Below are 12,588 nucleotides of genomic sequence, written 5' to 3' on the forward strand. Positions count from 1 at the left end.
GAGACATTCTTGCAAAAAAATCATGGTTTTAGTAACGCAGTAACGCAGCGTTCCTACGGGAAAGTAACAGTAATCTAATTACCGTTTTTGCAATAATAATCCCTTACTCTACTCGTTACTTGAAAAAGGTAATCGGATTACAGTAACGCGTTACTGTCCATCTCTGGTCCCCGCAGACTTCCAAATTTAAAACAGACATAAACATGTTTACAGGCCGTTAAATGAAACGGTCTATGATTATTCACTCTGTGGAATATTTTTTTCACAACTTATCAATTGAAATTATTTTGAAGACTGAATGAAATCCACTCCATCACCTTAAGTATAAATTAAAGTCTGCTACATTTGATGTGCCTTCACACAGGCCACGAACGCCATGTCTGCGCTGTACCAGTCTAACACGAAGAGCATTTCTGTAACTTCAGGACAACACTGCATGTACTATGTAGTATGAATTGCAAGTTACAGTTTTACTAGTAGTTACTTGAAGTGCCACTATCTTGGATTGTTAAGTAAGGTTTGATGGGGCTATTCCAATTTTCAGAGTTAGAATTCTGACTAAAGGGGACATTCCAGTTGAAATTTCAACTGGGAACTCATAAATTCTGACTTTCATGTGCAGGCTGTAGGATGTGTTTTATTAATAAGCAAATACTCCCATGCCATGACGGGAAGCAATGCCATGAGGCACCAACCAAGCAGTTAATATCTTTAAAATTAATATGTACTAACCAACCTATTAGATTCAGGGGTGTTGCCACATCGAGTTACATTATGCCAGCACAGTCTAGCTGGTAGCTGTCAGCTGAGTGTCACATCATTAGACCAACTCCATGACCTACACTTTTCATCTCCATGTTGTCGTAACAATATGGCTCACTGTGCCTAAACTTAATGGCAATGCCAATATTGAAATTAAATTTATTATTGGTGGTTACCATTGTTGCCTTGCAGCAAGAAGGTCCTGAGTTCAACTCCACCACCTTACCGGGGCCTGTGTGTGTGGAGTTTGCATGTTCCCCCCGTGTTTGTGTGGATTCTCTCCAGGTACTCCTGCTTTTCCCTATGCAGGGTTTCCGCCTTTGTGTTACAAGCTAAGTTGCCAAATGTTAAATGTTATAGTTGCACGCAGCACATTGCACAGATGAGACAGTTTATGTTGCTGCGACTGTTTGTATTCCTGTGCCACAGGAAAGATAATTAATCATGTTGAAAAAAAATATGGTAAAAATTGCAAAACAATACATTAAGTTCAACTTCCCACATTTATCTGTTTGGGTCACAGTATTGTTAACCAAACTTCATGCCATATAAACAGCCCTGTTATGCATACCGCAAAGGTAATATATTTTTGTCAGGCTGGGAAAGGACATTCTTAAACGCGTGTAATGTCAGGAAATTTTTTGTGATGATGTGCAGCGCTCATTAGTTTTTCAGATAACACATTCCCTGCGGGGATATGGCAGCCAGCTCCTGCATTGCTAAGTGAAGCGCTGACAGCTGTGACATCAAATCACTGTTTGAAAGCGTAACTCATCACTACAACATTGTGTCATCATAAAAAGGAGGCCATACCTGCTAGTGTCGGTGCAGCAAGCCTCACATCATGACAGCCAGCTGCACCAATCTGCAGCATGAAAGAGGTGGGTGGCAGGTGGGGGCTAAAGGATCTGTGGCACTGAGAGAGGGGGAGGTGAGAATGATGCACAGAGAATAGGAGGAGTAGATAATGTAGGAGGGCAAAGTGGAGTTTGAAGTACTGTATTACATGGGATGAGGGAAAGCACTGGCAAAAACAGAAGGAGTTAAAGCAGAGACGGCAAAAAAAGATGAGAAGAAAATCTGTCAGTTGTTTGAACAGATTGGCAATAATGTCATTTAATACATATTCTGTTTGAAATTCACAGTCTGTCCAAATTCACTCTCAGAAAGGGCGTCGCCTATCTGATGACATTCAAACGTTTTGTCCAATCAGCAGCTTAGCCATGGATTCAAAGGGACTCTGATATGACAGATGACAGCTAAAACTTATCCAAGCCATCCAGATGTGTCAGCTTACATCATATCTTTGTGATATCTGGCTTTTCGGGACCCGGAATGGAAGTGACAAGAGAGTGTTTTCTAAGGCAGTTCCTTGGTGATGCAGCTGTCACACTGACACAGAGAAAAAGAAAGTCATAAAGGCTGTGTACACAATGTACATGCCTGTATTTGCATCCTCCCGCTTGTAATTGACGTGGAACTTTCAAATTGAAATTGTTTGAATGAACTCAGCTGAGTGATTTTGACAAGTAGAATACCGTATGCTGCAAGCGCGGTCTGTCTTTTCTTTTTTTTTCCCCTCCGTGTCACAGGAAAGCTTGAGGTAGACTTGTCTGAATGGTTACAAAGCAGCAGGGGGTCCCAGGCAATAGTATTCCCTCAGGTGCTTTGCAGACTTTATGCCAAGTTTGCGCAGGCCACACGCTGAGTTTGTTCAGCCATCTGAAATTGTCGCCACAATTTTGAAGTCAAGAATAAGACTCGGTTGGCTGATTGTTTTAAAAGACTTTCATTCTCAAGTATGCCAAATGTGGTAAAGGAAAAAGATTGTTCTCTGCAAATGAATGTGGAGTATCATCCAGATTCAACAGAACTACACAGGCAAACTCATTTGTATCCCTGCGCTACCATATGGGTTTCTGCTGTAGCACAACAGTTTCACACATCTGCCTTTCTTGTTTGGTTCAAACACTCCTCTCGGTGCATATTGTAAGTTAATTTAGATATACTTGTATCCCCTGAAAAAGTTGTCTTTTCTCATACTCATCAGTGACGGTGAACTACTGTGCCTCGATGAATTTATTGTCTGTGTGCAGAGGTGCTAGTTTCTTCATTACATGGCTGATCCACGTGAATTCGAGCAGATTTGAAGCCGGGCTTACTTTCTTGCCGAAGATTTCACTGCAAATTGATGCGGTCCCTTTTACAACGTCCTCGCCTGGGTACTGACAGAGCCTCGATAAATCAAGGCAATCACAACGACATGGGGGAAAACATTGCCATAAATTCCACAGGGACCGTAAATGTACAGAATCTAAGCACATCTGTAGACGCTACCTGTCTCGCTCTGTTTCATGCTAATTGCACTTTCCTTTTGTTGTCTTTTTATCCATCTTCTTCTTGATTTCAAAGACTCCCATGTCAACATTTATCCTTTCATGATTTTAACAGTCGTGTCACAGTCGTGTCACTTTAATCCTTCACCGGCTTCCAGATGATTGTTCCACACTTCAAATGGAATTCAGAATTAGTAAAGTCATTGACAGAAAGAGGATTAGAGCAGAGGATATGCCATTATGCATTATTTGGTTGCGTCTCTCCACAAACACTTGTTGCACTTGTCAGTCGTGGGTCTTGGCCATTCCCATTTGAGGCTCCGGTTAGCGAGATGACAGCCTGTAGAGCATCATTCTGAGCATTTAAATAAACCTGAGGATCCCGCAGAGTTTATTTTGAAATTTTCACGCACATTGACAGCTTCTCTTGAAAATAAAATCGAAAAATGTTGCCATAATGGAACCATCCATGACATTTTTGTATCCGTGATAGTTTTATGTACTGTGTACTATAGCATATACAGTTTGTATTGTATAAGATATATATTTAAACTGAAATTACAAATAATAATTTAATTGCATTCATAAAACTAACTCTATAACCCGCAGCAACCATTCCTCTTCTCCTCTTTCTCCATATATACACATTTCTGTACCTGCTCATTGACTGTTATAAATGGCTGTATATTTAGGGCAGCACAGCATGCCTGAAATGGTGATGTAGAGTTGTGTTTTGCTGCTAAATTTATTTTGAAGATCCTGTACAGTTTTTCATTTGCCAGACATAGCATATAGACACCTGAGTTCTATTCTTTCATGTTTATATCTCAGATGCATTTTTAGATTTTATGACTTTAGATTTAGATTTATCTATGTTGTTAGTTTGATGGTGAATCAATGCAATGAAATCTCCTGTTGATGTCCACTAACTGGTCTATGTCCGATGTATCTATTCTATTCTGTACATAAACTAAAACTGCATACATATAGAAATCTAGGTTAGACAAAACTGAGTAATGGAGCAGAACAGTTGGTTAGATAGTTTGAGTACAGCCACTGACTGGAATCACAGTTTACACATAGGTGTCTGTAGAGGTTTGAGAGCAATATCAGCCATACAGTGGAAACACACTAGTCACATGTTTATGTCTGACTCACCAACAACACCTGCTTGAAATCTGCACATTGCGATCTTGGAGATGAGTATGCCTCTCAAGTGTCTGTGTGGGTCATCTCTGGCCTTGGCTATTCTACAACCTTTTTTCAGGTTCTCACAGATCTTCCCACAGGTCAAGTATGTACAAACCTCAGCAAATGATCCAATTAGTAACAGCAAAGAAAGTGATGAAAATCTACCACGTCCTTCTCTGTAGGTTTCTAATAATAATAATAATAATAATAACTAAAACATACATTTCTTTGCTGGGTACTTATGTTGTACCTCAATTGCAATCCCTTCGGAAAATTGAACATTGATGATTCAAGTTAGTGTTAAGAGCAAAGATATCACGCATTATCTTCTTATAGCTATCTAGGCAACTAAAGTTTTGTATTTTAGCTCTTGTGGTTCATGTGATTGTCTTTGGACAAGACAACAGAGTTGTTGAGTTATCAGCTATCGGCCTTGAGGTTGCTGGTTAAGTGACATCAAACGCTGATGGATGTTTTATAGGAGCCTGAGCAGTCAGCGTGAATTACAAAGATATGCAAACCACTTTTCACTCTTCATAACAGCTGGGTCTCGAGAGGATCCTGCAGAAAAAGCAGTGTAGCTCTTTCACTTCTCCATTTTTTTAAATAAATTGCCCCTTTAGGTCGCAGAACTCCCCTGAGCAACATCCTTTTATGAAGATGACCCGTGCCGGCTGAAATTTTCCAGACAGTTTCAGCACCTTCAGTCTTCCACTGTGAATCACTACAGTCAGCATTTATCACAACGCCCCGCTGTGGGGCCAACTGCCAGTTACGTTTTTTACTCGGTGGTGGAAAAACCTCGGTGCTGCAATATTTAAATGGATGTTGAATGTGTCTTCCTTTCAGATGATATTTTTTCACTCATATCCACTCAAAATCTAAAGCTGGTCATGGTGTAATGTGTCTATCGACCAGCAGGTGGAGAAGTTATATGAACCGTTTGATCCTCAAGCCCCCACCCCTGTCCCTCCTCTGCCTCATGCTGCTCCCAATGTGAGAAGTTCCTGCATAAACTTCCACTCCACAGAGGGAGAACATATGTGGGAGATCTAACAGAGGCACACCACAAAGAACAGACAAAGAAACTTTTGAGCTGGACCTATTTCCTATTCTTGGATTGTTTTCTCAAATCAGGGTCTTCATGTGTATGGATCACTTTGTCAAAACATAGTGTGGATGTTTGATTGTGGAGTGTAAATGTAACTGCTGTAGACATGGATACATCATTTACTGTGAGACCTCTTGTCCTTGCCCTTCTGCTCTCCCTTCATCTGCACTTACACCTTTTTGTTTGGGCTGCTATGGACTCCTGCTATGATGAGGAGGGTGTGCCAAGCAGCTGTATGCCCAAGTTTGAGAATATTGCCTTCAGTCGCACGGTGGTGGCTTCCAATGTGTGTGGTTCTCCACCTGAGGACTACTGCATGCAGACAGGGTCAACTCGTTCATGCCACATCTGTGATGCCTCAGATCCATACCTAAGCCACAATACCAGCCTCCTGACAGACTTCCACCGGAATGAGGAGCCCACATGGTGGCAAAGTCAGTCCATGTACTTTCGTATCCAATATCCCAACTCCGTGAACCTCACCCTTCACCTCGGTAAGAGCACACATCCTGAACACTTAATTTAAATATCTGTCTTTACGTTACTTTGGTCTAATAGCTATGTCTAGAGTTCACTTATAGTCTCTGTTATACTAATGTTGTGTATAAATATGTTTATAATACGGGACTGCATTTGTTGTTTTGATGATCTGAGCCTCTACAGACTGCAGATAGACTCCAGTCTGGTGTGAATCTCACAGAAATACAGTACATGTTAGGGTTGTTTTTTTTTGCACACTGAAATTTGATACCATCAGCTTTTTAGGTTTCTGGACACCCATATCTTCATGCATTATTCTGTGTATTGTGAGGCCTTTGATGGAGAAATCTTTAATCCAACACAGATGTGCTGCAGAACACATGATTTTTGTTAGGCCGCCTTGACTCTGAGGTTAACACTTTGGCCCAGACATAGCTTAGACTTCTGGTATTTCAGTGAGGACACTTTCACAAGAGCGTGTCTGAGAATTTGGTGGGATTTTACATGAAGATAACCAGTTGCATCTGACATGCATAAAAAGTAACGGTCTTCAGGCTCACAGTATCGTTAATTTAGCCCACATGCTGTCATGGAGTATGAACCCATTCAATTCTGGCTGCCACTCAACTTATTTTAAGAATATGATTTGGCCCAGAATCAAACTTTGATAGCACCACATCACAGAGCCTTCATAGATAGCATTAAAAACAAATCAGACTGTTATCTAACCTTTTTTTTTTTAAACTTGACATCCACACTTTCACATGGTGTCATTACAAATTAGCATTAATCTTCTGCTACAGGTTAAATTCACAGTTTTGCAGATATAGAACTGACTATGAATGAAACTGAAGCCATCATGTGTTTTTTAGAGAAACTGTAGGCAATAAGTAGCTTATAATAATAAGAATAACAAGAAGAGGGACACGGGAAGTTAGCGAGGCATTTACATGAATCATATTTGGAAGGCAATAGATATTTGTCAGGAAGGTAAATTAATTTGCATTACCTGGGACTTTTTCTGCAAATCAGACACACAAGTTAAATCTTTTTTGTTTTGTTTTGTTTTTGTTTTAAATTGCCTTCTTTGTGTCCTCTTTCCCCCTGAAAAAATGCCTCTGACGCACATTTTGTGCACTGTGAACACATTTGACATTTCTCACTCCAGCCATTAACATCATTATCCCATTACCATGCTGTGCAAAACTGCTGAAATAAGCAGCACAGCACATTTGGCACTATAACTGAATTAAAATGTGGCGATTACTGTTAAAACGCATTAATACAAATCTTTTTATGCAATTATTTTCCCCGTTCCATTTATTTTTTTGAGCTGGGCTTGTGTGCCTTTCTGCAATTAAAGGTCTCTTATCACCAAGATGGTTCATATATGTATTTGACATACCCGGGAAAAATATTTAGCTTATTTCTTATAACGTCGATTTTAACACTGATGTAATTTTAATTACTTTTTATGCAGAGCATTATATTAAGCACATTTGATTCAAAGTCTGAACAGAGAAATTTCCCGATCTCCCCTCTTTTGGCTTTATTCTGCCTGCAAAAAATACAGAAACAGTCCAAACACACAAAATTGTTTTTTCCCAAATGAAGAGAAGTCAGCAGTGTCTTCTTCCTATATTATGCCATAGGCAGGTTGTTAACAAGACAGCACACCCACAACAAATCAGCCTACACAGCTAACAATAGTCCTGAAAATGACAATGGTCCTGAATGCTAAAATGAGATCTGTCTGTATTCCAGTTAAGCTATACCTAGCAACTGAAACTCATACTTCACAAAGTCAACTTTAGGAAAAGTTGATACTTTTTAGATGCTAAAAGTAGGGAAAAAAACAATTGGTTTTTTTCACATCTTTGTTGATTTTTTTATTATGTGCTGATGTTGACAAAAGTGCTATTTTGGGGTTAAAAGCAGGTGTAAATGATTATTTTTGCAGTTCCACTCAGTTCACTCAAATTAAATGGGAACTATCTCACAAAAACACTCTAATTACATTGTTGCCAATTTCAGTAGAATGGCATTGCAAGAAATCTCCTCTGGGTTTTATTTTTATAAAACAAACTTCATTCAAAGAAGCAAATGGTGGAATTTATTCAAATGCCTCTTTTGTTCCAACAAAATGACAAGCAAGTGCTTTTTGCTTTTTTCTGTTATGTCCGACATTGGGTTTGTAGATTTTAATTTCTCTGTTTATTAATAACAATGCAAAAGATAAATAAGTCTCCAATAACACCAGAAAAAGTTGCCAGATTTGTCGCTAAGGGGGTCTGAAAACTCACTAAATATAGTGACAAAGTCGCTAAGTTGGCAACACTGCATGTACAGTGGCCCTGAGTGGCCAAACGGACTGCAACTTAAGAAAACACAAGCAATAAGAAAAACGCTGCTAAAGCACACAAAACATAACAGAAGTAAGAAAAACGACAACGGAAATAGGAAAAAACAAAAAGGAAATAGGAAAAACAGAAACTGATTTTCAAAAGCACAAGGGAAGTGTTTCTGGGGAGACAATAACCTGACGGACCAGTTGCAGGAACCAAAATATGCTAAGAATTGCACTGGGAGACACTTAAAAGAACTGGAGGTTCTATCGGTTTTGTGAGGAAAAAAAAGATGAAAGCGTATTAGCCTAACTTTTAGCCTAAAAATATGTCATCAGTATTATATGAATCATGATAAATCATGCCTACCATGTTTGGGGTTCCTGCAACTGGTCCGTCGGGTTATTGTCTCCCCAGAAACACTTCCCTTGTGTTTTTTCCTATTTCCGTTGTCGTTTTTCCCATTTCCGTTTTGTTTTGTGTGCTTTTGCAGCGTTTTTCTTATTGCTGGTGTTTTCTTAAGTTGCACTCCGTTTGGCCTCTCGTAGACATGCTCTGTTTTGTGTTAAACATGTAATTTGATTGTTGCAAATGTTAATAAATCAGTTTTCATGTTTGATTTAAATATTCTAAATATTCTTCTCAATAACCTTGAGAGACGTATTCCCAGAAATATGTTTACATAACAGAGTTAGTTCACTCTGACACAATACCTTATTAAAACATTCCCTAAGCCCTCACCTTCTGGTTTGTGCCCTACTATTTTATAATGTATTGCTTTAATGTACAGCTACTGGAAGGCTATCTATATTATCAATAAACAAATAGAATAAATACAGAGGTTGAGCAGCAGATCAAATATTTTATAATGGAGATAGCTTGACTGCATTCTCAGTTTGGGGTTACAAGTTTATTGGAGAAGTGACTGCCAGTGTCCACTTGCCTGCCCTACCCTGCCTGGGAGTGAGGGCTTTGGTTCACTTGGTAAAAAGAGGAATGCATGGATTTTTTTCTGAACTTGAGTAAAATCTATCCAACTATATTCTCAGTGTGTATAGTCTGTAACATGTATCTATAGTATCTTTGTAGCAGGGGTTTATTTGGGCTGATAGCATTCAGGGAAGGCTTTTACTTGTTCACACATACATTTTCTTTATCCCCCAATCTTCCCCTACCTATGCAGTAGAGGGAAGATGAGTCCTCCCTGTCAGAAAGATGTGTTTCAAAGAAAAAAGAGACAAGGACAAAAATGATGAGAGAAGTTGAAAATGTCAGCGCACAGATGAGCGGTTACATCACGTGCTCCGAAAACAGGAAGTACCTCAATCAAATGGAGAGTATTGATTTCCAATAGCAAGCAGATGTCTGACTGTGCTTTGAGGCTTTGTTGTTTATATTTTCTGGCTAGTTCTTTTTCTGGAAAAAGGTGGCAGTGCTCCAGCTGCTGCAAAGGTATTTTCTTTGTTATTGGAGAGTTTGTTATTCTTCTAACTATTCCAGCACCTACAAGTCTGTCTCCCTGAGACTGAACTGACCTTTGCTCCCACTGCCCTATCTGCCAACTTTGTTTTCCTATACCCGGCGGCTTTGATGCTTCCATCCTGACACCGCATTCCTAAGTGAATGATGTCTAAGTTTTCACATCACACACTTTTATGTAACTGAATATCCCTAAATTTTGTATGCGTGGCATACTTTTGGTTCACATGAAAACTGTGTGATCCATCTGGGTAGTTGGCAGGGGGTTCTTTAGACATCACTGTTTCCCTTTGCCTCTCCAAACAAAACAAGCGCTCTCCGAAGGGAACGCAGGCAAATGCAGCGATGATAAACACAGCAGTGGGACGCAGGGACACACACTGCAGCCAGGTCAGAGCGGGTCTGTGGAAGAGTTAAGAGGAAAGGGGGAGTCGGGCTGCTTCAAGGGGAGTAAACAAAACATAATGAGGAAGAAGGGGTGGAAAAGAAAAAAAAATGCCAGGCAGTTTGCTGGTAAGGAATTGGGGTCAGGTTTTTTCCCACAAAGACTGGATGAGCCACACAAACAAACACACACACACACACACACACACACACACACACACACACACACACACACACACACACACACACACACACATTCTAACAGCACCCACTGATGTCTGCAGCTGGTTCTCATTCAGCGCAGTGAAAGAAAAGCAACATCCTGTTTCTGATGTAAAACAACGATAAAAGTCTGCCTCATTCGGTGGGACGCCTTCACAGCCTGAGCATCGGCTCACATAGGACACGTAATCCTGTCACAGAGTAAGAATTGGTCTCAAACTCTGAGATATAGCGTGATCAGAGGACAAATCCACTCCCATATTTGATTGTTGATTTCAAAAATCTCCGCTCGGAGATTAAACAGAATGTAAACAGTCTACAGTGCTTGTGTTGGGTTTAGTCTGGGCAGATGAGAGTAGCTGTGTCAAGTTGACATGGATGAGTCAGAACAAGTCAGACATTGAACTTCTCCAGCATACGACGCTTATTCTCAATAAACATTGCCAAAATATCAGCGGTGCGTTTGTGTATCTGGAGAAAACATTGAAAGCTTAGGCTGGATCTTTAATGCACATGATTCTAGATCTGCTCTGTAAAGTCAAAGAAAGCTGTTTTACCGGCCGTGCTCAGTGCTCAATAGCGTCCCTCTTGGTATTAAGTTACAAGTAGTACATATCTACAACACTACTTTCAGGGAGTATGATTTTTAATACACTTCTTTGACCACTTAATATTGTATAACTTTTAGAGTTTTTCGTGAGAGTAAAATATAATTGTACATTATTCATAAAAAGGATTAGATGTTCATTTTACATTCCTGAAGTGTAAGAATGCTACTTATTTGGATGCATTTCACCATTGTACACAGTGTACAGGTATTCTTTTGTTATATGTTACTTTGCTAAATTAAGTTCAACAACTAAAAAATCCCTTTGCTGTGCCCACATAAACTAATGAATATTTTAATGCACTCCTGAGTGAATATGGATCATGAATCATTAAACATTAGGCATAAAAACATACAAATATCATTTGCAATTAGTCTACATTTCATCACAGGGGATATCCAACAATTGCTTCATATTGTGCATCTTTTATGTCTCTTGCCTGAGTCCCAGCAGGGCTGAGCTCACCTCACGCAGTGAGTAAATGAAAGCTAAATGATCTTAGAGATCCCAAAGGAATGATACCATTAGAGATTTCTGCAGAGACAAGAGACAAAGATGCCTAGCTCTGACTTGGCAGAAAAATAGCAACAGATGTCATTACGGCTGTACCAGCGGATAGCACCCCTCCACGAATGTGCAGAGCGATTGAGACTTAGTATCTAATGATGTAGAAAAAATACCCCAGAGTGCACTGAAGAAGACTGTTAAGAGAGTTTCTACATGCTTCTTCTCATTCTGGTCTCAATATGACTTCATTTTGTGTCTACCCAGTTAATCCCCCACGATATGGCTCCAAGGTTATTGTTTGAACTGTCAACAATGAGTAAACAGTGGGGGTAATAACACCCCTCAATCAAAAAGAAGCATTGATTCAGGAAGAAGATGTCAGCTTTCTATATTAGGACAAGAGCTATAGCATTAATCACTGACCTCCCTACTGCAGTTGTCTAAACAGGAAGTGCTGTAAAGAAAAATATCCCCTCCTGACTCTGGCATGTAAACCGGTAGGCAACTGTTAGTGGCATCCTTTTATAACCTCTTCCTCTCATACCATCTCAAATGTATCTAGGTCAGCGGTACCCAGCCCCCGGGCCATGGACCGGTACCAGTCTGTGAGTTGTTTGGTACCGAGGTGCGAGAGTTGAGACTCGGGTGTAAAATTTATGGCTTTCAGGGTTTTTATCGTTAACTCAGTTTCCCTTGGTCTTCTCCCGTGTTGTAGTTGTGTGTCTTATTTTGAAAGAAATATTTATATGTTACCATAGCAACCAGAGAGCATTAAAGGGCCTTTTCGGGAGTAAAGTTACACAATTAGACAGTGAATTCATGTTTATTATTATTTTTGTTTTTGTCTGGGTTGAATCATTTTATTTTGTTGTATTTTTCTGCGACACCTTAAAGGCCTGTCTGTGAAAATATTGTCTGACATTAAACCGGGCTGTGGTGCAAAAAAGGTTGGGGACCGCTGATCTAGTTGATGTATTTTGAACCAACACTTTGTATTTCTTCATTTACGATGCAACAAATACAGCACAAGACGAGCAGATTTGCTAAATCCTCAACAGCAAGTCAAATGAAAAATCTGGTTGCATCTCCTCAATTGTGTTCGAGCTATTAGTTGCAGTGATTGCTTTTTTCTTTTTCACAAATTAAATCTGAAATTGTCTGTA

At 39.7% G+C, this 12,588-nt stretch overlaps 1 protein-coding gene across 1 annotated transcript in view; it reads left to right on the plus strand.

Annotated features, from left to right (window-relative positions):
- Positions 1 to 5,323: 5,323 nt before the first annotated feature.
- The window catches only part of lamc3 (laminin, gamma 3), a 145,956-nt gene continuing 138,691 nt past the window's right edge, over positions 5,324 to 12,588 (plus strand). Inside the window, 1 exon segment of the mRNA XM_082542337.1 lies at positions 5,324 to 5,894. Within this exon segment, the coding sequence (XP_082398463.1) occupies positions 5,507 to 5,894 (388 nt within the window). The 5' untranslated portion in view covers positions 5,324 to 5,506.

The sequence above is a fragment of the Aulonocara stuartgranti genome (assembly GCF_965226115.1).
Source record: "Aulonocara stuartgranti genome assembly, chromosome: 7".
In the NCBI taxonomy this organism is placed as follows: domain Eukaryota; kingdom Metazoa; phylum Chordata; class Actinopteri; order Cichliformes; family Cichlidae; genus Aulonocara; species Aulonocara stuartgranti.